Source organism: Carlito syrichta, unplaced genomic scaffold, assembly GCF_000164805.1.
Source record: "Carlito syrichta isolate Samal-C Ts95f unplaced genomic scaffold, Tarsius_syrichta-2.0.1 Scaffold305691, whole genome shotgun sequence".
Classification (NCBI taxonomy): domain Eukaryota; kingdom Metazoa; phylum Chordata; class Mammalia; order Primates; family Tarsiidae; genus Carlito; species Carlito syrichta.
Window position 1 is genome coordinate 135894 of NW_007249787.1, and position 23845 is coordinate 159738.

Here is a 23845-nt window from a genome sequence, read left to right on the forward strand (position 1 = left end):
TCGCCCAGACTGGAGTGCAGTGGCCACTCCTGGCCACCGCAGCCTTGACCTGCTGGGCTCTGGCGATCCTTCCGCCTCAGCCTTCCAAGTAACCGGAATTACAGGCATGCACTACCACGCCCGGCTGATTTTTTGATTTATTGTAGAGATGAGGTCTCGCCGCCCAGGCAGGTCTCGAACCCGCGGATTCAGGCAATCCACCCACCTCAGCCTCCCAAAGGCGCGGGATTACAGGCTGAGCCACGAACCCGGCTAATATCTTTTTCATAATTAAGTGGGCACCTGGTCTTTAAGAATCCTCTCAAGACAGCTCTTTGGTTCCACAACTCTTTCTTCCACCTTGTATGGCCTCACATTCATGGCTGCATCTACCTCCTCCACAGTGGCAGACATGACAAACCCAGAGCCCCTGGAGTGCTTGAAGTTTGGATCTCTCATTGCCACTCAGTCCATGAGTATACCCCATTGCTCAGATTGGCTCCTCAGGCTGTCATTAGTGGTTTAGAAGCTCAGCCTTCCGATGAAGAGCTACTGCAGATGTTTGGGTTCTTAGGGGACTCTGATTTAGACATGATGGTGGTGGGGAGAGAGACTTTAAGGATGCTTTCTCTGTGGACATGTATGGACTGCTGAATCGTTTATTCTTACACACTAATCCTTTTCACTCAGATGTCCCTTCTCAAGGGACCTAAAGAGATTACTGGTGATTATACAGGACAAACTTATGCCAGTGCTAAAAGTATGTTTCCTTGAAGTTTTCCATTCAAACTGCATGAAAAGGCAAATAAAGAGATGAAATATATTCTGAGATATGATCAATCAGTTGAGAAGTAGTTTTCAGGAATCATGAATACGTCCTTCCAATCATCTTCGATCACCAGACTGGACAATAAATTACATGTTATTAATGTTGGAGCAAGAAAATGAAACTGTATTGTCTGCTGGAATAGAGAAACACCAGGTGGAAGACGTCAAACAAATTACTACTGTACAATATGTATCAGTGAACCTGTAGTGCATGTCGGTGACTGTTTTACATTACCACACGTTAGAAAAAATAAGAATAAAACTTTGTGATTTTTTTTGTCATAAAGAAGTTTCTCAGTGTCTAAAATTTCATTATAAGCCAAATATTCCAATAAAATAATTGGTTCCAATGCTATTATACTATTTAATATGAAGTGATTGTTTTTTTACTATTTTGTGAAAAAGAGTGGTTGATTTGCTGGTAGGTGGTCTGTGAGATGTCTCCGAGTTCAGAGAGTTAAAGAACGTAGCCTAGCTTTTTTTTTTTTTTTTTGAGTTGGAGTCTCACTCTGTCGCCCAGACTGGAGTGCAGTGGCCGCTCCCGGCCACCGCAGCCTCAACCTGCTGGGCTCCGGCGATTCTTCCGCCTCAGCCTTCCATGTAGCTGGAACTACAGGCGTGCACTACCATGTCTGGCTAATTTTTTTTTGATTTGTTGTAGAGATGAGGTCTCACCAAGTTGCCCAGGCAGATCTTGAACCACAGGCTCAGGCAATCCACTCACCTCGGCCTCACAAAGTGCTGGGATTGCAGGCTGAGCCACCGAGCCCGGCCTTAGCCTAGTTTTTGAGAGTGGTAGTTTCCTGTGCTTCCCTCATAGAATTGTGGAGTTATCTATACAGAGGTTGTAGGTCAGGGCATTGGAGATCTGTAATTGCCATTGCATAGTTCCCACAACTGCTAATAGCAAAATCAGTTCTAAAACCCAACTTTTGTGAGTTTGTTCAGTGATTGCCTGTTCACTGCTTTTTGCGCCACCTTCTCTTTGAGCACTCCCGGGAGGAAGGGGAGAATGGTAGGGACCTTGTACCATGGTCCCATCTTGAAATAGTGGTACAGTGGGGAAACCTTTGGCTTCTCCCTTCCTTCTCCCAAACATTGGAAATATTTTTGGCTGTTAAAAAGTATCTTTTGTCAGCCGGGCTCAGTGGCTCAGCCTATAATCCCGCGCCTTTGGGAGGCTGAGGTGAGTGGATTGCCTGAGCCCGCGGGTTCAAGACCCGCCTGGGCAACTTGGCGATACCTCATCTCTACAATAAATCAAAAATGAGCCGGGTGTGGTAGCGCACACCTGAAAGATTGCCGGAGCCCAACAGGTTGAGGCTGCGGTGGCTGGGAGCGGCCACTGCACTCCAGTCTGGGCGACAGAGTGAGACTCCAACTCAAAAAAAAAAAAGTATCCTTTGTCTTTACAGACCTGATGATCATTGAGTGATCACAAGAAGGTTTCAGTAAATACAGATGTCTCTACTGAAAGGTGGCTGTTATGGGATAGGGGAAGAAGAGAGCCCTGATCTGAAGGCTCATATTTTATGAAGTAATTAAAATGTTCTAAACTTTTAAAATAAGTATGTTTTGTAGTTCTTTACCAACTTGAGGGACTGATATATAGAACAAAAGTTGTTTCTTTTGTATACTTCACCATGAATTGTATCCCACAATTTTATAATAACAATTAAAAGAGAAAAAGATAAACAGTAATAAATAAAATAAAATGTAAAAATTTTTTAAAAAGCATTTTTAAAGGGAATTTTGGCCTGTTTTCTGTTTTGTTAGAGTTTACTAAAGTAGTTATTTAGATATTGTTAGTATATACTGATTGTAACTGAATTCAAAATTGTCATTTTGAAAAATGAGCTTTATTTTCTTCTAGTCTAATGGATGGGATCCCAATGATATGTTTCGGTATAATGAAGAAAATTATGGTGTAGTGTCTACGTATGATAGCAGTTTATCTTCGTATACGTAAGTTTAACATGTTTGTTTTATTTTTGTGCATTTGTCTTTGATTATTATCAACTTAAATTTTGATATTGAATACATATTTTTGTTAGATGTTTAGTTATACAATTATGTGAAAGATTTTTTTGTTATTACCTAGGCTGATGAATTCCCATTAAAAAAGGAAATAAATGTAGTTTGTTTATATCCTGTTTTTATGCTCTGAATAAGTTTTTGTTTGGTTTTGTTTTTTAAGTTGTTAAAAATCTAAGTTTGTATGGTAGAGATTATGGTGGACAATCATTTTAACCAGTTTTTGAAATAGATTCCTCTAGGGAAAAGATAAAAGAAAACAAATTAAAATTTTGATTTATAAATAAATAGATGACTGTAACTCTTACAGTTTTACCAGTATCCCACACTCTAAACTTTCTTAATAGTTGATTGTAGCAGATATATAAACTATGACTTTAAAATATTCACTTTGCCTTTCTTCTTCTCATGTTTCAGGGTGCCCTTAGAAAGGGATAATTCAGAAGAATTCTTAAAACGAGAAGCAAGGGCAAACCAGTTAGCAGAAGAAATTGAGTCAAGTGCCCAGTACAAAGCTCGAGTGGCCCTGGAAAATGATGATAGAAGCGAGGAAGAAAAATACACAGCAGTCCAGAGAAATTCCAGTGAACGTGAGGGGCATGGCATAAACACTAGGTATTTAAAGGAAATCATGATGCAGTATTTTGGATATACAACCCAAGGTCTGTGTAAGAAGGTGTATTATTATTATATTTCCTCCTTAACATAGCTTAGGTAGAGAATTTAATTGGAATTGATTTAAGATTCTGTTAGAGAATAGATTATGGTAATTTTAGAAGTTTTTGTTTGTTTGTTTGTTTGTTTTGTTTTTTTGAGTCAGAGTCTCACTCTGTTGCCCAGACTGGAGTGGCAGTGGCAGGATCACTGCTCACCTCAACCTCAGTCTCCTGGGCTCAAGTGCTCCTTCTGCCTCAGCCTCTGAGTAGCTGGGACTATAGGCAAGTACTACCATGCCCAGCTAATGTTTTGATTTTTTTTTTGTAGAGACCAGGTCCTGCTCTGTTGCCTAACCTGGTCTCGAACTCCTGGGCTAGCAATCCTCCTGCCTTGGGTCTCCCAAAGTGCTGGGATTACAGATGTGAGCCACAGCACCTGGCTTGGAAAATACTTTTTTGAGAGTCAGGTCTGTAGAGCCAAGTATTGGATAGAGAAGGATGAGCAAGCCAAAGTCTGAGAGAGCATGTTAAAAAATACTCATCAGGTAGGAGACACATGTAGCATAATCACAGTACCATATGATTTGCTTGAGTGAAGGTGTATTTAGAGTATTAGAAGCATCCAGAGTGAGAAGGAATTAGCATAACCTGCAGAGTCAGAGAAAGCCTCACTAAAGTGGTGGCATTTTGTAATAAGATAATAGGATCTGTCTGCCACTCAGAGAAGAGGATGGGAGAAGATTTATCATCCGATGAAAAGCGATGTGCAAAAGCATGGCCATATGAGAGAACCTGGCCAGCTCAGGAAGGGGCTGGTTGTTTCATATGTCTGGAACACGGGATCTGTGTTGGATGCAGCATGGTAGCTGGTGGTAGAAACTGAGGTCATTTAAGGACTTTTCATGTTCTGATAAAAGAGCAACCTGAAGGTAGAGGATGGGGTGAATAAACCCTGGGGCATTGGGGACTAGCTGAAACATAGAGACCAGTTAGTGTATTGAAATAGTTCAATTGTAAGAACTTGATAGACATCTAGACCGGCACTGGTGATAGAAAGGCTAGGAAATCTAGGGATTACCCTGATAACTATGCGAATTAATGGTTGTACTGGTAATGGAGGTAGGAAAGTGGAGCAAGTTTGAGGGGAGAAACTGACTTCATTTGTGCAGTATATTGCATTTGAGGGATTTGTGGATCTTTCATTTATTCATAAACATGTTCAGAAATACCTGTCTGCCTTTCTAGTAGAGTAAGAGATACATCCTGTCTTCAAGGCATTCAGCTTAAAGTCTGGCAATTTGAACTGATATATCTAGTGACAGATGTTGAAACTGTGAGATTGGCCCTGCAGTTTTGGGATTTATCAGCATTGTTGATATTGAAGCCATGAAAAAACAAAGAACAGCCAACGAGACAAGAAGAGACATCATAGAAAATAAAATTGAGACAGCCAACAGGAAAAAAGTTTTAAGAAGATAGATCAAGATTGGTAGAATCAGCTATAGAGAGGTCAAGGGGGATGAGAATGAACACATATCCATGGTCAAGGGGGATGAGAATTAACACGTATCTTAAGAGGAGCATTGGAGAGAAGGCAAAGGCAAGAGGCAAGAACTCAGGGTAAGATGGAAGAACAAGGGCGTGTGGGATTGAGGCAGTTTGGTTTAGTGTTAAACCTTTTTTAAAACAAGTATTCCCTTCTGCCTAAATTACTTTCAGATATGTTTCATTGGCCTGATACCTTTTAGGATAAAGTTATTTAGAGGATCTCTCATTTTCAGGGAAAATAAATATATTCCTCCTGGACAAAGAAATAGAGAAGTCATATCCTGGGGAAGTGGGAGACAGAATTCACCGCGTATGGGCCAGCCTGGATCGGGCTCCATGCCATCAAGATCCACCTCTCACACTTCAGATTTCAACCCGAATTCTGGTTCAGACCAAAGAGTAGTTAATGGAGGCAAGTATTTTGACCAAATTTGTCAATGTCATCAATCAACTAGTTTTCTAAATATTTAAAATAGTTTACATAATTGATAATAAATGCACACCTTTAATGGCTTCTGTGGAGTAGTTTTTACTTCATCACTACTTAAAATTTGCTTTTGTGGATATCAAAATGGTAAAACATTGTATAAGACTTTGGCATATACAATATTTAGTATAATGAAATATTCATGATGTATGAAGATAAAGTGCTAAATTTAACGCAAAGACAATCAATTGGTCAAAAACACTCCACATATAAAGAAATTGGAAACTTTGGGTAGGTTCTCAATTTTAAAAACACTGGATGATAAAATTATTTAGACATAATTTATATGAAAAATTCTAATTTATGTGAAATACTCTGTGGTTAATATGGATTCATTTTCATTAACTGTTTGTTTCTATATTTTGCTTACTTCAAGAAAGGATCTGAGGTGACCTATAATACAAGACATGGCCAGGAGTCATGTGAAGAAAATGACTAGAGAAATACACTTAAAAACAAAACAAGACAAAACAGCTCTTAGTTTAACAGTGGATGTTGTAGTTTAGCAACTTAAGTTAAAAAAAATACCTGAGTCTTTAGTAGGAAGACATTTTCTACTCTATCTCTAAATCTAGATTGAGTATAGCTCATAGGGTATGGATCTTTCATATATGTCAAGGATACTGAATAGCAGTACTATGGATGGTATAGAAAGACAGTAATTAATAATGACAGTAGTATGTTACTAACTTAGGGAAAAGGATGGACATTCAGTTTTTGGCATTTAGATATGGAAAGTTAGAAAGAATTAAATAGAGAACACTAAGTTTCCAATTTCATTTGTTTTCATCAAGTCTTTTCTCCAGAATTCCTCTCCAAATGAACACTCTTGAGTATTTTCTGGACTTGATACTGGGGGTGAAATTTCTTTGCTCACTGAGTAAAGACTTTTAGTTGTTCATAAACAGAATTTTCAAACTAAAAACCTAGAGGGGGCTGGGAAATAATATGATACTCAAGTGTGTGGACCCCTATGGAGAGGAGACCTGGACTGTTTACTAAGATTAAGGTAAGTGACTCATAACATGAAATGCTAGCTCTGTCTTGACCTGTGAGTCTTCATCAGTATCAGTATATTTGGTGATGACTGCTTTGTAGTTATACTCTTTATGAAGCAGTCTACTAGACAAAAGTGTTTAACTGTATAAATTATTTAGAAGGTCCTCCTTTTCTAGTTTAATGAGATTAAGACTTTTTTAAAAAAGTGATTACTATTAACTTTTGTTACTCCTGTGACTCTAGAAAATAGAAGCAATGTTTTATATCTGCTTAAATTTCACTTAATGAGATTTCAAACTGAACCTTAGGCATATCAAGTATAAACCTGATGAAATCATAGATGATTATAAGGAACCAGCATTTCTAGTTGGATGCAGTAGCTGCTGCTTATTTTCATTGTGTTTCATGGTTAAAATTAATATAGTAAATAATCTTATTCCTGAGTAAGAATTATCATAATTTATTGTGTAAAATTACCTAATGTATGTTATATTCCTTTTAATAATTGATTATTGAGAAACAGTTATGGAAACAGGATTGATAGGCAAAGTCTTAATTGTCTTCTTCAATAGTATGTGTAGATCCTAATTAACCCTTTGGGAACGTGTGTTCATTTAAACAGACTTAATTTTAAGGAGGTTAAAGTAAAATGTGAATTTATGTCAGTTAAGTTATGCTAAAACTTATCACAAATCAAATGACTGTCCTCAAAGGGTTAAAATGTACAAGAAATCATTTTTGTCATTTTACTTTTTTTTCTGTTTACTTTTTTCCCTCATTTTTTTCTTTAGTTTTTATACTTTCCTTCATATCATTTGTTCTGTCAGGTGTTCCCTGGCCATCGCCTTGCCCATCTCCTTCCTCTCGCCCACCTTCTCGCTACCAGTCAGGTCCCAACTCTCTTCCACCTCGGGCAGCCACCCCTACACGGCCGCCCTCCAGGCCCCCCTCGCGGCCATCCAGACCCCCGTCTCACCCCTCTGCTCATGGTTCTCCAGCTCCTGTCTCTACTATGCCTAAACGCATGTCTTCAGAAGGTACAATACCACAATTTGTTCATGTTTTTGTTTGTCTTTGTTTAACTCCTATGTGAGTTTATAATTACAAAATAGTTTCCTCTTCATTATTTAATAACCTATAATTTCTGTGTTTTAACTTTGGTTTATTAAAAACCTATTTCTATTAACCTTTTGTTCATTAGAGAAAAATTTGATAAATGCTGTATGAAGCTATGAACCATCCTAAATTTGTAAGAAAGAGGGTTTATCTTTGCTTGGTAATAATACTCCTTTACAGCCTCAGAAAAGTCTGCCCCATGGCCTTCTCCCTTCTGATTTGCTGTGTATACAGTGGTTAATGTCAAGCGAATGGACTTTCTTTGCCCAGGCTTGAACTTAATTGCAACCTGTCATTTTACAGCTCCTTGGCCAAGGTCCTACTGAGCCTTCCTATTGGCCATTGGCAAGAATAGTGTTTTAGGAGTCCTTTTTGAAAGTGAAATCCCATGTAGCTGCCTATACATGTCTGCCCTTAGATTCCAGTGCAGAGTTTGATTTTTAGAATGCCTGAGGAATGCTAAATTTAAGTAATTAAAAAAAATTAGTGTTGTAGTATTATATAGTAAAAGGCTGCTTTAATCTGGGAGAAGTTCTTGATCTAAGATGAAATTACTTAGGCATGAATTTGAATATTTAGGTGTATTTTTTTCTCTTGTCAAAGATAAGAATAAAATCTTGTAATTCTTATTCAGTATTTGATGCTAAATCCACCATTGCTATATATCAGATACATGAATGTGTTGTGGAAAGGTAACATTCTAACATAAATGTTGTGTATACATTTAAAGCTTGTTTTCTGAATGATAATATTCTTTTGATACGAGTTCAGAATATTTGTGTTAAAATATTAATCTAATTTGTTTATTAAAATCACAGTTATATAGCTTATTTGGGACTAATAAAGTTTTCTGCATGAACTGCTTTCCTAGGGAAAACTGTGGTCACTGCTTTAAAATAAATTCTTACATTCAGACAGGCAGGTCATGTGACCTTGGCTGAAGAGTCTAACCTTTAATAGCAAGTTTCACTGATTTTCGAAGTGACTTCTTTACTCAAAATGGCCTCTAGTAGTGGCCACTAAATGGAGAATTCTGTTGAAATATTTCTTGTGGTTCATTATTTGAGTAAGTGCTGTTTGTCTGATGAGAATGTGTTAGATAAAATGTGATCACTAATGACTATGACTACATTAAGGTGTAAGGACTGCTCATGGACTAACCATTCATATAGAAATATACCTTCTGCATTATTCAAGGATGTTGAATATCTCCTTGAAAATTATAATCTATATTAGCAACCTTTAAAATAAAGATCATTTCTAAGATTAAATTTCTGTTGGGAACACACAGTAATTTGAATTTCCAAATAGCTTGGCAGCAGGGTGGGAGTGAGAAGTCTTGGCTTTGATGTCAGAAAGGTTTTTGTTGTATATTAGCACTAGCAGGCTTCTGTGACAAGGGCCGTCCTGTCCACTGTTCTCACTTGGCAGATTGGTCTAGTGCACAGTAAACCGCTTTAGAAAGAGAAGTCAGTGAGGTAGCAGAATCAGTGGTGTGGCATTTTGACAATTTATATAGTGCAGATTTCTACCCCAGCTGTCAGTTATGTTGGTCTTATAAGTTATGCATTAGCAGCAGAATTTCCAGCGCATGGCCTGCTAAGTCTTCCAAACTGCTTACAGGTGAGGACTAGTTTAAGCTAGGAGTTGAAAATTGATGTTCATGACAGAATAGGTAGATAAACTAAAATTTTGGAGAAATTAAAGATGGGTATGCACATATATTTCGGTAGTACCAGGGGAATATAGGGAGTAATTATCATTTGGTTAAAAATATTTTTTTTTCTAATTTTAGAAATATACTGTAGATTCTGGATTGGGGAAGGCAAAAGTATATGGTAAAGTAAAAAATATTTCATCATGTAGCCATAGCTTCAATAAAGCCATTTTATTTCTTTTCTTTATTTTTATGTGACTACAGTAATACACACGGATGAAACAGATTGCTACAATTATTTCAAGAGTTATGACATCTTATTGTTTGACTTCTTACCATCAACTTCATCCCTCCCTTTATTTAAAAAAGGGGGGGAATAAAATAAAATTTATCAAACTTTATGACATTTTACAATATAATTCTGAAAGAGTTAATAGGATGAAAAAATATGTATTACCTTTTTTCTTTTTTTTAACCAAAGAGAAACTGTCGAGTGAATGAGTAAAAGAGAGAATGTGTTTGTGTACATACTTAGCAGAAAAACAGTACTGATGGACATTGTGGCATTTATGTGATGTTCACTGTTCTTTTCTTAGGGCCTCCCAGGATGTCCCCAAAGGCCCAGCGACACCCTCGAAATCACAGAGTTTCTGCTGGGAGGGGTTCCATATCCAGTGGCCTAGAATTTGTATCACACAACCCACCCAGTGAAGCAGCTACTCCTCCAGTGGCAAGGACCAGTCCCTCGGGGGGAACATGGTCATCAGTGGTCAGTGGGGGTAGGTAACACTTGAGGATAATGACAGTGTTCGTTTTGTGATTGTACTGAATGTAAAGAGGGCTGAGCTAAAGCTCTGTTTGAGGAAGTGTGTGTGTGTGTGTGTGTGTATGTGTAAAATAGTAGAATAACCAGGAATTGGGAAATCAACATTTTAATTATGGGCTCTACCACTTATTCATCATGTTTAATCATTCTTGATTTCAGTTTTCTCAGTGAATAAATTGTAGCCTAGTCTACTTTATGAGCTTTTGATGGGATTCCTATAAGATTCATGAATATGAATATATCTTAGTTTTATAAAGTACTACTCCTGTATAAGGCATACATAGTACAATCACACTAATTTGAGGTACTGTATTTTCTATCTTTTCAGCAACTTTGTTCACTGATTCATTCCATAAACATTTATTCTGGGCTTACAGTGTAGCTAGCATCTGTATATGGCTCTAATTCCCAACTGTATTTCCCTGATAGGGAATAGCAAACACAAATGAGGATCCCAAGTTATACTTAAGATTTTTACGATTAGGTTATGACTGCTTTTGCTACTTTTTGCTGCAAAAAGTAGCTTCCATTATAACTGTGGAGAGCTAGAGCATACAAAGAATGCCTTTTTTTTCTTGTTCTTACTCTATTTTAATCAGTCCATAAATTAAAATCTTTAAACTTAAGCAAAAAACCAAAAACATCTAAATCTGTTAAATGTCTGTTTTTAGTTGATGCATACTGTCTACTCAGCTTCATGTAATGTACTTTCATGTAATTGTAAATTCCTTTGCACTTCCTGTTTTCTTCCTTGGTCTTCAAGACTAACAAGAAAATAAGCCAGGCCCTGTGACTCACGCCTGTAATCCCTGCACTTTGGGAGACTGAGACGGGAGAATCGCTTGAGGCCAGGAGTTTGAGACCAGCCTGGGCAACAAAGCAAGACCTCATCTCTACAAAAAATAGGAAAATTAGCCGGGCATAGTGGTGCATGCCTGTAGTCCCAGGTACTCAGGAGGCTGAGGCAGGAGGCTTGTAGGAGCCCAGGAGTTGAGGCTGCGGTGAGCCATGATCATGCCACTGTACTCCATCCTGGGTAAGAGTGAGACTCTGTCTCAAAAAAAAAAGACTGACAAGAAAATAGAAATTTAAAAAAATCGTCAGGTGTTCTATTAATCTTTTGACATTGCTCAAATGGTCTGGAAATTAATTTGAGAAGTAGCAACATGATTAGAATTGAGAGTAAACATAGTGTTTAGAGAGACAGAATGGCGTTACAAGTTTGCTCTTTTTACTTATTGGAAATAATTACTGAATAATTTTGAATCTAAACTCTGCAAGTAGATTTATAATGATATATGAAATCTATTACTTATTTTGACATCACATGAGATACAACTCCTGCTTGTATTATCTTCCCCTCTTGGCCAAATTTAGTCCTGATTTCCTTAGTTATTGCACAGTGGGTCTTGATGTTGCAAGGAGGAGATACAGAATGAGGGCTACAAGCTGCCCAAAGGTGTTTTACTATATTACTTGAAGGAGGAAGGAATGAGCCTACTTCTTAGGGCTCTCCAACCCCACAGTAACCTTTTAAAAAGAAGCAATCAGTTCAACTTTTTTGTAGAATGTTTTTATCTTAAAAAGTGACATTTCCCCAAGTGCCCATGCCATAAGAGATAAGACAGACAAGTGGGGAAAAAAAGTGGCATTTATCCTGCCTTAGGAATCCCATTTCCAACTTCATTCAATAATACCTTTCAGAATTATTACATTTAGTTAGGAGAGAAAGCCAGAGTTGTACTTAGGTGTTAGTAATTGCTGCTGTTCTTCAGACTGTTCTTGATTACCACCAAATTCCTAAGACTTTGGAAAAGAAAACAGGGTGATGAGATAAAGGGTAAGGGCTGGAGAGCACTGTTTTTCCTAGACCTTCAGAGAAGCCTCTTTGAGGAAATTATATTTTAGCTGAAAAAGTAACAAATTTTCCCTTTCTTCTAGTTCCAAGATTATCCCCTAAAACTCACAGACCCAGGTCTCCTAGACAGAACAGTATTGGAAACTCTCCCAGTGGGCCAGTTCTTGCTTCTCCCCAAGCTGGTATTATTCCCACTGAAGCTGTAGCTATGCCTGTTCCAGCTGCATCTCCTACACCCGCTAGTCCTGCATCCAACAGAGCTGTTACTCCTTCTATTGAGGGTATGTAAGAAAGGGCTTCTAGATTCCTAATGTCGTTTGTAAGCTAAGTGTTAGAATTATGTCTTATAATGTTAACCTGTATGTTGTTTTTATTCATAGATAGGTATTTTGAATGCATATTATATGTTATGTAAATGGAGTTAGTTGTTTAAGTAATTCTACAAGTATAATATATATCTTTTGTTATGAAGGTTAACATTCCTGGGTGTTAAATAACTATATAAGTAAAATTATTGGTGTTTCATATGACACCCATAAAGGGAAAGAAATTCTCTGTTTAAAGAAAGTATTCTTTTCCAAAAACATAGAAAATCAGAATTATCGTTAAATATTTTCCTGTTTTACTTTTCTAACTTCTGTCTAACTCTGAGTTTTTTTAAAAAATTGTTTTCTAGCTAAAGATTCCAGGCTTCAAGATCAGAGGCAGAACTCTCCTGCAGGAAATAAAGACAACACTAAGCCCAGTGAAACCTCTCCTAACTTCTCAAAAGCTGAAAATAAAGGTTGGAGGTTTAAAGCATTTTTAGGCATAAGTGTAGAAATATGGAGTGTGTCTAATTTCATGCCCAATACAGAATATTTTTGTTTAACACTTTTTCTAGTATTTTGCATATATAAATGCATAGTTTGACAAATGCCAAAAATAAAAATTGATACTGAAACTGTTACTCTTTTGGATAATAGATCTTATTCTCATTGCTAACATGCCAAGCTAAAAGAATTTGAAGTTAAAAGTTAAAATTAAATCTGTATCTAAAACAGTTGTTATTTTTACAGGCATATCACCAATTGTTTCTGAACACAGAAAACAGATTGATGATTTGAAGAAATTTAAGAATGATTTTAGGGTAAGTGCTGTATTGACTTATGAATTGGAATTTTAAAATACAAATAGTAAACATTAAGGATTTTTATATCATTACTTTACAAAACTACATTATATATACACAGAAATATCGAGCCATGTGTATAGAAAGGTAAACTTTCTTTTTTTGTTTGTTTTTTTGAGTCGGAGTCTCACTCTGTGCCTAGGCTGGAGTACAGTCTTCAACCTGCTGGGCTCAAGTGACACTTTCGCCTCAGCCTTTCAAGAGCTGTAACTACAGGCGCGCGCTACCATGTCCAGCTTATTTTTTGATTTATTTATTGTAGAGATGAGATCTCACCAAGTTGCCCAGGTTGGTCTCGAATCCCTGAGCTCAGGTAATCCTCCTTGGCTCGGCCTCTCAGAGTGTTGGAATTTCAGGCTTGAGCCACCACACCCGGCCTGAAAGCTACATTCTTTTTTTTTTTTAAAGCAGGATTTATTGAGAGGACAGAAAAGCTCCCACAGTAGGAGGGTACCCGAAGGGGTTGCCCGAAAGCTACATTTTTAAAGTTGACGTTGCCTGTCCTTAAAGTGGAATGAGAAACCATGAGATTTGATAGCAACAATTTAGGTATTGTTAAGTTTCTTTCAAATGAAAGAGAGTAAGTCACCATAACATAGCTTATTATTTGATGTTTGCTTGATTATCCATTCAGTGAAGCTAGGTTTTAGTAGAGTCAGGCCAAGTCATTTATTATCTGGTATGGTGAGTAGAAGGTGTACTAGTCTCTGATACTCTGAGGGTGTTGTAGATATACACTTTGTGCACAAATTAATTGGTAGGCATCTTTCTGTGGTATTATTTCTGTCTTATGATGGCTTTGCTGAACATCTTTCCTTGATTACTATAATATGCTATAGATATCAAGGTGGATTTTGAGACCAACTCAAGAAATTTTCCTGAAACTTAGCTTCTTAGAGGTATACAAATGTTGCTTATGCAGGCACCTTTGTTGATGAGGTGTGCCCCCTCCCCTGGCAGTTTCCCACTACTGCCAATCCCACCCACCCACCCCTGGCAGTTTCCTGCTACTGCCAATCCCTTTCTTATAGTTCTAGACACTGTTTTAAGTGCTTATGTGTTAAATCTTTTATTGTCTTATCATCCCTTTCAAACAAATTTCTGATTTTTAAAATTTTGTATTTTATTCTCACCATTATGCTAGTGAGAATCAAGCATGTTCTGTTATCTGCAGTATGTATGTTAGGAAACCGAGGCAAAGAGAAGTTAAATAATTTTCCCAGAGTTACATGGCTACTAAATAACAAGCCTGGCCATCTGGTGTTTAAGCTTCTAGCAGTGCTTTGGACAGTAAATAATGCATAGTGTATACTGTACTGTTTAATAAATGAGTCATCAAAGCCACCCTCATGACTTGCACATGGCCCTGAACTGCATTTGTTCACAAAAAAATCTCTAGTTGATTGAGACAGAAATAGGGATACCTTGTGAGTTTGTTGGGTCTCTTCCCTCCACTATTCCTTGAGAGCCATATGCAGGCTCCAATATAGTTACTTTCACGGTGCTGATAGCTTTATTTGTGTTAGAATTGCTAATAATTTGATCTGTTATGGGTTAATGGTGTAGAATTTAGAGGTAAATAGACCTGAGTTTGGACCTTGGCCTCCATACACCATGGGTGCAACATTAGGGCATATTATCTACTTCCCCTAATTATAGGACCTGCTTCATAGTGTTCCCATAAGAGTAAGGTGTTTAGCATAGTGTCTGGCACATGTACTCAATACATGTTAATTCTCTTTTTTTTTGAGTTGGAATCTTACTCTGTCGCCCATACTGGAGTGCAGTGGCACGCTCTGGTCATCGCAGCCTCGACCTGCTGAGCTCTGGCGATCCTTCCGCCTCAGCCTTGCAAGTAGCGAGAACTACAGGCATGTTCTACCACACTCGGCTAATTTTTTATTTATTGTAGAGACGAGGTCTTGCCAAGTTGCCCGGACGGGTCTCGAACCCAGGGGGTCAGGCAATCCACTCGCCTTGGCCTCCCAAAGCGCTGGGATTACAGGCTGAGCCACAGAGCCCAGCTACATGTTAATTCTTATTACTAAAATATAGATTACCCAACATGTACTGGCTATCAACATTTGCTTGTTCTCTGAGTCACGTAAGAATTGCAGGTTTCTCTTAGGTTTAGTATACTGGAGAGAGGAAATATAGCAGAATACTTACAACCATGGATTTGCCATGTTAGATGACAATAGTCAGATGGGGTCCTTGTAAAGACCAAATGAATGAGTCTGTAAATAGTTTAGAGCGGTATCTAACACATAGTAAGTACTATAGATGCGTTTGCCATTAGAATAATAGCAGCACCAGAAGTCTAATTTTTAGCCTTCACTCAAGGACCCTTATGATAAATAAACTCTGAACGTCTTCTGCAGTGTACAGTTGGTCTGTTATGTGTAGAACCTTTACTAAGGATTTTTAACAAATGCAGGTTTAAGTTGTGATCTCTGTTGTGACTTAAATTATCACTGGGCCCAAGTAAATGCTCTTATTCCCATTTGCCCTCAGCTGCTTGAGGACTCTCTAGCTGTAGTGGTGTTGCAAGTGAAGCTTGAGATGCTTCTGAATTGTACAGTGCTATTTCCCATGACACCAAGGGCCTTGGTAGTGAAGCATTGGAACTGGTTTGCCCGTGCAGAGGCTGAAGTGTACCACCTCATCTCTGTCCAACCTTGAGGCACAACCCCTTTGGCTTGTGGATTTCTCTTTAGCTTATTCTGCCCACCTGGGGCTGCTGCTTTGTCTTTTCTTATTTCCGTTTTCGCTGTTGCTTCTTGCTGTTTTCCTTCTCTTTTTCTTGCCATTTCCTTCAGATGTCCCTGTTGTCTTTCTTTTGTGGAGGATGGCATCTTAAATCACTTTCAGCCAGTGGTAGCATTTATTTCTTCTTGCCTATAAACTAAAAGACCCCATTACTGATTTCACTGTTTATCTTGTGCTCTGCTTGATGGTCTTTGGTTTTGCAGTCTCTTGAATTATAGTTTAGAAGGTCTAACTGGCCAACATGTCTAGTCAGGTTTCACTCTGAAACTACCTGCTTCTGACCTTCCATTGCACTAGACCCAGGCAGGGCTTAGACTAGCCTCCTTGATGGTCTCTCCATACCATCACTTGGCTTCCTCCAGTGCATTTCCCACAGAGCTGCTGTGCTCATCTTTCTGAACTATAAACCTGCTCAGTACTATACCTTGGTTAGCATTCCTCAATGGCTTCCCATTACCCTGAGAATGAAAAGCCAGAGTCCTTAACATAGCTTTTAAGTTCCTTTATCATCTCATTTTTCTTAGGCATGTTTTCTTTTCTTCAGTCACTCGTGTGTGTGCCCCACCTCTGCTCCAGCCACTGATGCTTTTCTGTTTTGTGATGGAGCCATCTTTTCCCTTTCCTTTGGATTTGTAAACATAATATTTTTCTGTTTTTGTTTTTAAGTTTTCAAAAAACAAAGTTTATTTAGAAAGTAAATGAGATCTCAATAGGTGTAGTGCATCAAATGGAGAGTTCTTTGAAGGTAACTGAAATTTAAACATGTAAGAATAAATACACAATTTTTTATAAATAAAAAAAGAAAGTAAAAGACAGAGAGGATATTCACCTCCCCAATGTAGGGGAGTGGGTTGTGTGGTTTCTTTTTTTTCTTCTCTTTTTCTTCTTTTAAACACCTCTCCTAAACTTCTTTCACAATTTAGACTAGTGAACACTTCTGTCAAGAAGCTTCCTCTTTTTATAGCTTGCTTTTTCTAAAGGATCTCATAACATTCACTGCATTTTGTTGTTAAGTATTTAAGTAATCTCATTTAGGTGGCAAATATAGGAGGATAAGGAACTACTCCATATTTTCCATACCCAGCAGGCACAGTTTCTGACACATGGTAGACTCAGTAAATATTGAACTTTTGAGCTGGGCTCGGTGGCTCAGCCTGTAATCCCGTGCCTTTGGGAGGTTATGGTGAGTGGATTGCCAGAGCCCGCGGGTTTGAGACCCGCCTGGGCAACCTCATCTCTACAATAAATCAAAAATTAGCCGGGTGTGGTAGCGTGCGCCTGTAGTTCCAGCTACTTGGAAGACTGAGGCAGAAGGATCGCCGGCGCCCAGCAGGTGAGGCTACGGTGGCTGGGAGCAGCCAATGCACTCTAGTCTGGGCGACAGAGTGAGACTCCAACTCAAAAAAAAAAAAAAAAAAAAAAAAAAAAAAAAAAAAAATATATATATATATATATATATATATATATATATATATAGAACTTTTGAGGCTAGGGTATTTGAGTGCTTTGATGACTAGGCTTTGTTGTATAGATATTCTATCATTGTTGCTTTTTTATAAAAACATTGTTCTTAAAGATGAAGAAAGCCTTCTTCAAAATGTTTCACACCTACAGATATTACTTTGTACATGCTCATGGTAAAAATGGATTACTAGAATTATTTAAGATGTGTAAATATAATTATTTCCTTTATTTAGTTACAGCCAAGTTCTACTTCCGAATCTATGGATCAACTACTAAACAAAAATAGAGAGGGAGAAAAATCAAGAGATTTGATCAAAGACAAAATTGAACCAAGTGCTAAGGATTCTTTCATTGAAAATAGCAGCAGCAACTGTACCAGTGGCAGCAGCAAGCCGAATAGCCCCAGCATTTCCCCTTCGATACTTAGCAACACGGAGCACAAGAGGGGACCAGAAGTCACGTCCCAAGGAGTTCAGACTTCCAGTCCATCATGTAAACAAGAGAAAGATGATAAGGAAGAGAAGAAAGACGCAGCTGAGTAAGTAAATCTGGAACTTAGAAGAAAACATACTGTTACTCAGTTAACTTTTTTTTTAAGGTATTCAGTTCCTTCCAACTCAGTCTGTCTGGGTATATAGACTGCTTTATAAGTAGCCCTGAATTTTTACAAACAACTGTCTAAACAAGTGGCATCTTAGGTAAATTAAGTTATTAATTATATACCCTGTCCTAGTCTTCCCTCCTTCCCCATTTTTGCCTCCCAGGGCAAGAACAAAACCCAAAAAACTAGATATAAGTTAAGAAAGGTTTTTCTGTAAATGTACAGGAGTTTAAAAATTACCAATTTTGGGGACCTATGTTCCCTGAATTCCAATCAGTAGTCACTCCTGCTGTGCTGCTAAGACTAAAAAACTGTTCCTATCGAGAAGAGAGAGAAGCACCTAGTGCCCCTGCTTCGAATTCAGAATGCTTTACATGAGGAATAGTGTTTTAGTTAATGTTTAGATTTGTTAAAATAGACTTAATTCTGCACATATATTAATACTGTTAATTAAATGGACTTTTATCAGCTCACTTCAAAACCACCGTATGTGTTTTGGGTACCAAACAACCCAGTTATAGCTGAACTTTTGGAAGGCCACTTATTGTTAAATTGGGAACTGCTTATTCTTGATTGTGGCAAAATTTGTTATTAGAGCCATGATTTTCCCCCAGATACATCATGGAAAAAATACCTTCACATAAAAATTGCTCCATGCTAAGCCGGGCTCGGTGGCTCAGCCTGTAATCCCGCGCCTTTGGGAGGCTGAGGTGAGTGGATTGCCTGAGCCCACGGGTTCGAGACCCGCCTGGGCAAGTGAGACATCATCTCTACAATAAATTAAAAAATCAGCCAGGCGTGGTAGCACATGCCTGTAATTCTGGCTACTTGGAAGGCTGAGGTGGAAGGATCACTGGAGCCCAGGAGGTCAAGGCTGTGGTGGCCTGGAGCGGCCATTGCACTTCAGTCTGGGCGACAGAGTGAGACTCCAACTCAAAAAAAAAAAAGATTGCTCCATGCTAGAAAATTGGTATATTAAGGATTGCTTTTAAGGATATTTTATAAGAAGCTACTGTGTTTTCAGTTTAAGTATTTACCGATTTGTTTTGAGAGAATTGGTTGTATATTACTTAAACTTTAAAAAAAAATCCTTTGATGGCCAATTTCTTTATGAGATTAAGGAATAAGCAATATAAGTTTGTCTTTTTTATTAAAGACCATTAATGAAATTCTTGAGAATAGCTTAAATCTAACATATGTTTAGCAGTTTTTAAAAAATTGTCAGGTATGGAACATTTTAGAGAAACATAAGTTCCATGTAGATTTCACTGGTCTTTATATTTTCTTAGGCAAGTGAGGAAATCAACATTGAATCCCAACGCAAAGGAGTTCAACCCACGTTCCTTCGCTCAGGTAACTTTATTTCTTTCTTTAAGGTTATCTAGTCTCCCCAAAAATAAATTCATTATAATGTAAATAGTTGTTATATTGCTTTGGAATAATGACAAGGGAAATATATTCCCTTTCTTTAAACTATCTCTAGACTATTTACAATACCTAATATAAATCTTTAAATCATCTCTAGATTACCTAAATATTGTAAGTAATCCAGAGATGATTTAAAGCAGTGGTCCCCAGCCGGGTTCGGTGGCTCAGCCTGTAATCCCGTGCCTTTGGGAGGCTGAGGTGAGTGGATTGCCTGAGCCTGCAGGTTCGAGACCCGCCTGGGCAGGCGAGACCTCATCTCTACAATAAATCAAAAAATTAGCCGGGCGTGGTAGCGCGCGCCTGTCATTCCAACTACTTGGAAGGCTGAGGCGGAAGGATCGCCGGAGCCCAGCAGGTCGAGGCTGCGGTGGCCGGGAGCGGCCACTGCACTCCAGTCTGGGCGACATAGTGAGACTCCAACTCAAAAAAATACAAGAATAAATAAAGCAGTGGTTCCCAACCCAGGGCCACAGAGCAGTACCAGTCTGTGGCCTGTTAGGAACCAGGCCGCACAGCTAGAGGTGAACAGTGTCATATCAGCGGTGATAGATTCTCGTAGGAGCGGGAACCCTATTGTAAACTGTGCATGCGAAGGATCTAGGTTGTGTGTTCCTTATGAGAATCTGATGCCTGATGATCCCCCCTCCCTCATCCATGGAATAATTGTCTTCCATGAAACTACTCCCTGTTGCCAAAAAGGTTGGGAACTGCTGATTTAAAATATATTGGATGATGTACTCGGGTTACATGCAAGCACTGCACCATTTTATTTAAGAGACTTGACCATCTGAAGATTTTGGTATCTGCAGGAGGTCCTGGAGCTAATCTACCACAGAAAAGGGACAGCTGTACTGTTGTTATTCTACTGAATCCTTATGAACAGCTGTTCCCAACATTTTTGGCATCAGGAGCCAGTTTCGTGGAAGACAGTTTTTCCATGGACTGGAGGGTAGAAGGGGGGAATCATCAGGCATTAGTCAGATTCTCATAAGAGGCACGCAACCCAGATTCCTCCCATATGTACAATGGGGTTCCCGCTCCTGGGAGAATCTAAGGCAGCTGCTGATCTAACAGGAGGCAGAGTTCCGCTTGCCTGCCGGTCACCTCCTACTATCCAGCTGTGCTCCTAACCTGTGTTCCTAACCTGTCAGCTGCCTGGAGGCTGGGGACCCCTGGTTAAGAAGATAGATTTATTTTTTAATTTTTAAAAACACCATTACCTGTTGCTTAAAAAAATCACTGCTACTATCTTTTTTTTTTTTTGAGTTGGAGTCTCACTCTGTCGCCCAGGCTGGAGTGCATTGGCACGCTCACAGCCATCACAGCCTCGACCTGCTGGACTCAGGAGCTCCTTCCACGTCAGCCTTCCAAGTAGCAGAACTACAGGCACGCGCTCCACACCCCGCTAATTTTTTTTTTAAATTTATTGTAGAGATGAGGTCTTGCCGAGTTGCTGGGGCGATCTCAAACCTGTGGGCTCAGGCAATCCACTAGCCTCAGCCTCCCAAAGTACTGGGACTACAGGCTGAGCCACCAAATCTGGCCACTGTTTTTAATACTATATTTTAATTGTCAAAGTTTTGCTTTTAAGTTTTTATCACAGCACTTTTTCTCTTATTTTAAATGTGAAAATTTATTTTTGTGTGTGTTTTTTTAAAATAAAAGAGACGAGTTGAAAGCAAGTTAAAATTGGAAAGACTGGGAAAATTGTCTTGAAGTTGTAATAATAGTTAACTTGCTGCCTTGAAATAGTTGAATTGTATCTTTGTTTTTGTAGCCAAAGCCTTCTACTACCCCAACTTCGCCTCGGCCTCAAGCACAACCTAGCCCATCTATGGTGGGCCATCAACAACCAACTCCAGTTTATACTCAACCTGTTTGTTTTGCACCAAATATGATGTATCCAGTTCCAGTGAGCCCAGGCGTGCAAGTAAGTCATCATCTGATGTTCACTTAGCCTCCATAGTTGTTTATATTTGACACCAAGTACTCTTTAAGTCTGTGGTGGTGTTTGATGGTTGCAGAAGTATATGAAAGAGGAGGGCACGCAGCGGTTTGGTATGTTAAGGATAAGGACACAAGTGTGAGAGTGTTTTCTAGTGAGAAAGATTAGATTTACTGTCGTTTGGGGTTTGTCCTTTTAGCTGTGGGTATGATTTTATTTTTAATGACTCATAGAGAATCAGGAAATTTCCTCATACATAGCGCTTTAACAATATAAAACTATAAAATACCTTCTTATTATCATTAATAGCCTAATGTTAATATTTTTTTAATTCTCTCAAGCCTTTGTACCCAATACCCATGACGCCCATGCCAGTGAATCAAGCCAAGACATATAGAGCAGGTAAAGGTGAGAATAATCCTGCCTGTGTTTGCTTATAGTTTGCATGCTGCATGAATTAAGTAACTCAGTTTATAATGAATAAATAGTCATGGTTCAAACTTTGATGAGGCTTTCGTAGACTTTGTTTTGTTTGTTTATTTTTGCGACAAGATCCAGGTTGGAGTGCAGTGGCACAGTCGTAGCTCACAGCAGCCACAAACTTCTGGGCTCAACTGATCTGCTGTCTCAATCTCCTGGGTAGCTGGGACTATAGGCATGCGCCTCACACCCAGCTAATTTTTCTATTTTTTGTGGAGACTAGGTCTTCCTTTGTTGCCCAGGCTGATCTCGAACTCTTGCCTTCAAGTGATCCTCCCGTCTCAACCTCCCAAACATCTGGCATTGCAGGCATGAGCCACCACACTTGGCTTGCCTTGGCTTTTGATGATCAACATTATGTAAGTTATTAAGATGGATTTTTATTAATAAAAACAGGAGAGGAGAAATGTTAATCAGTTGTGATTATTCATTGTCCTCTTCAAAAAGAATAATTGACTGAATGTGGTGGCATGCACCTATAATCCCACCTACTCAGGAGGCTGGAACAGAAGGTTGCTTGAGTCTAGGAGTTTGAGACTAGCCTGGGCAAACATAGTGTGATCCTGTCTCAACACCAAAATAAAGAATAATTGAATTCTGAAGTTTTCAGTCTGAAATCTGAATTTAAATTTGAAGTTGTTATTAGATTATTGACCTTATTTTACACTAACCTATAATTATTTCGCCAAAGCCAGAATTTCTTTTGAATCAGAGGGGTAACTCACTTCAAACACAATTGTCAGAATTCTATTAAGAGGACTGTTTCCTCACCTTTAAAACAAGGAAGTTGTATAATCTAGTTATATAAACCAGTATTCTATCTTTATATGGTTAAAGGTCTTTCATAGGGGGAAAAAAAAACCAACAACACATCTTTGTTTTAAAAGGAAATTTTTTTTTTTAAGTTGGAGGCTTTTACTCTATCTCCCAGGCTGGAGTGCAGTGGCACACTCAAGGCCACCTCAGCCTTTCAAGTAGCTGGAACTACAGGCAGGTGCCACCACGCCCGGCTAATTTTTTGATTTATTGTAGAGATAAGGTCTCGCCAAGTTGCCCAGGCGGGTCTTGAACCCGTGATCTCAGGCAATCCTCTCACCTCAGCCTCCCAAACTGCTGGATTATAGGCATGAACCACTGTGCCTATCCTAAAAGGAAATCTTTTAATGTTGGAAAATGCTAACAGATTCTTTTTTTGCCAACCAGTTTGTTTAGGCCAATTATTTGTTATTTCATTGAGCAGTTTTAGCAAGCAAAATGATTAATACAGAAAAGACATTACTCAGTGCCCAATAATTACCCTCTGATTTCAAACTTTTGAGTTATCTTAAATGAGTAAGATTCTTCAATGTTGGGAGTAATCGTGATTTCATGGAAAACTAAAAAAAATAGGTATGACTTCTCCTTTTTTTGGCCTTAGGACACTTGACCCTGTTGGAAAAAACACTACCTTAGTTAATGTCAAGTAATCTAAGTTATAGTGATTAATCTTATTTTGAGGGCCTGGAAAAATTCAGAGATGAAGGATTTTTTTGGTGTGCTTTTTTAGTGCAATATTCAAGGTTACTGTTTTCAGTGATTACGTAAAACAATGTAGTGGGAACATTCTTATGTTAAAATGTAAAATATTATTGCAGTAACAGCATGACAGTTTGGCTCTCTGATGTGAGAGATGCAGTCTAACTTTAGGAGGCACTGTCATTTTAATAGATGGATAGAAATTATATGCTCTGAGGACATTTTAGCCAGTTCTATAGAGGCATTTCTAATAAGATGGACTAGGCATACTATCAAGAATATCAACTATGAACATGTGCTGTGCTAAAAAGATGGAAAGTAGCCAGGCGCGGTGGCTTATGCTTATAATCCCAGTATTTGGGAGGTGGAGGTGAGTCCGGGGGTTTGAAACCAGCCTGGGGATCTTGACAAGACCTCACCCCTACAATAAATCAAACCAGGCATGGTAGCACATGTCTGTAGTTCCAGCTACTTGGAAGGCTGA

At 38.6% G+C, this 23845-nt stretch overlaps 1 protein-coding gene and 1 pseudogene across 7 annotated transcripts in view; one reads left to right on the top strand and one right to left on the bottom strand.

Annotated features, from left to right (window-relative positions):
• The window catches only part of LOC110596003, a 1852-nt pseudogene extending 1280 nt beyond the window's left edge, over positions 1-572 (bottom strand).
• ATXN2 (ataxin 2) overlaps positions 1-23845 on the top strand; it is a 127808-nt gene that overhangs the window by 72770 nt on the left and 31193 nt on the right. For 4 of the 7 annotated variants that reach the window (XM_021714660.1, XM_021714663.1, XM_021714661.1 and 1 more), the window contains 12 exons: positions 2681-2772; positions 3259-3456; positions 5279-5457; positions 7359-7568; positions 9901-10083; positions 12072-12269; positions 12665-12772; positions 13047-13117; positions 17626-17930; positions 19283-19346; positions 21199-21351; positions 21708-21774. In XM_021714660.1, the coding sequence (XP_021570335.1) occupies positions 2681-2772; positions 3259-3456; positions 5279-5457; positions 7359-7568; positions 9901-10083; positions 12072-12269; positions 12665-12772; positions 13047-13117; positions 17626-17930; positions 19283-19346; positions 21199-21351; positions 21708-21774 (1828 nt within the window). The remainder of the gene's footprint in view (positions 1-2680; positions 2773-3258; positions 3457-5278; positions 5458-7358; positions 7569-9900; positions 10084-12071; positions 12270-12664; positions 12773-13046; positions 13118-17625; positions 17931-19282; positions 19347-21198; positions 21352-21707; positions 21775-23845) is intronic. The other 3 variants (XM_021714664.1, XM_021714662.1, XM_021714666.1) reach the window with 1 other exon arrangement.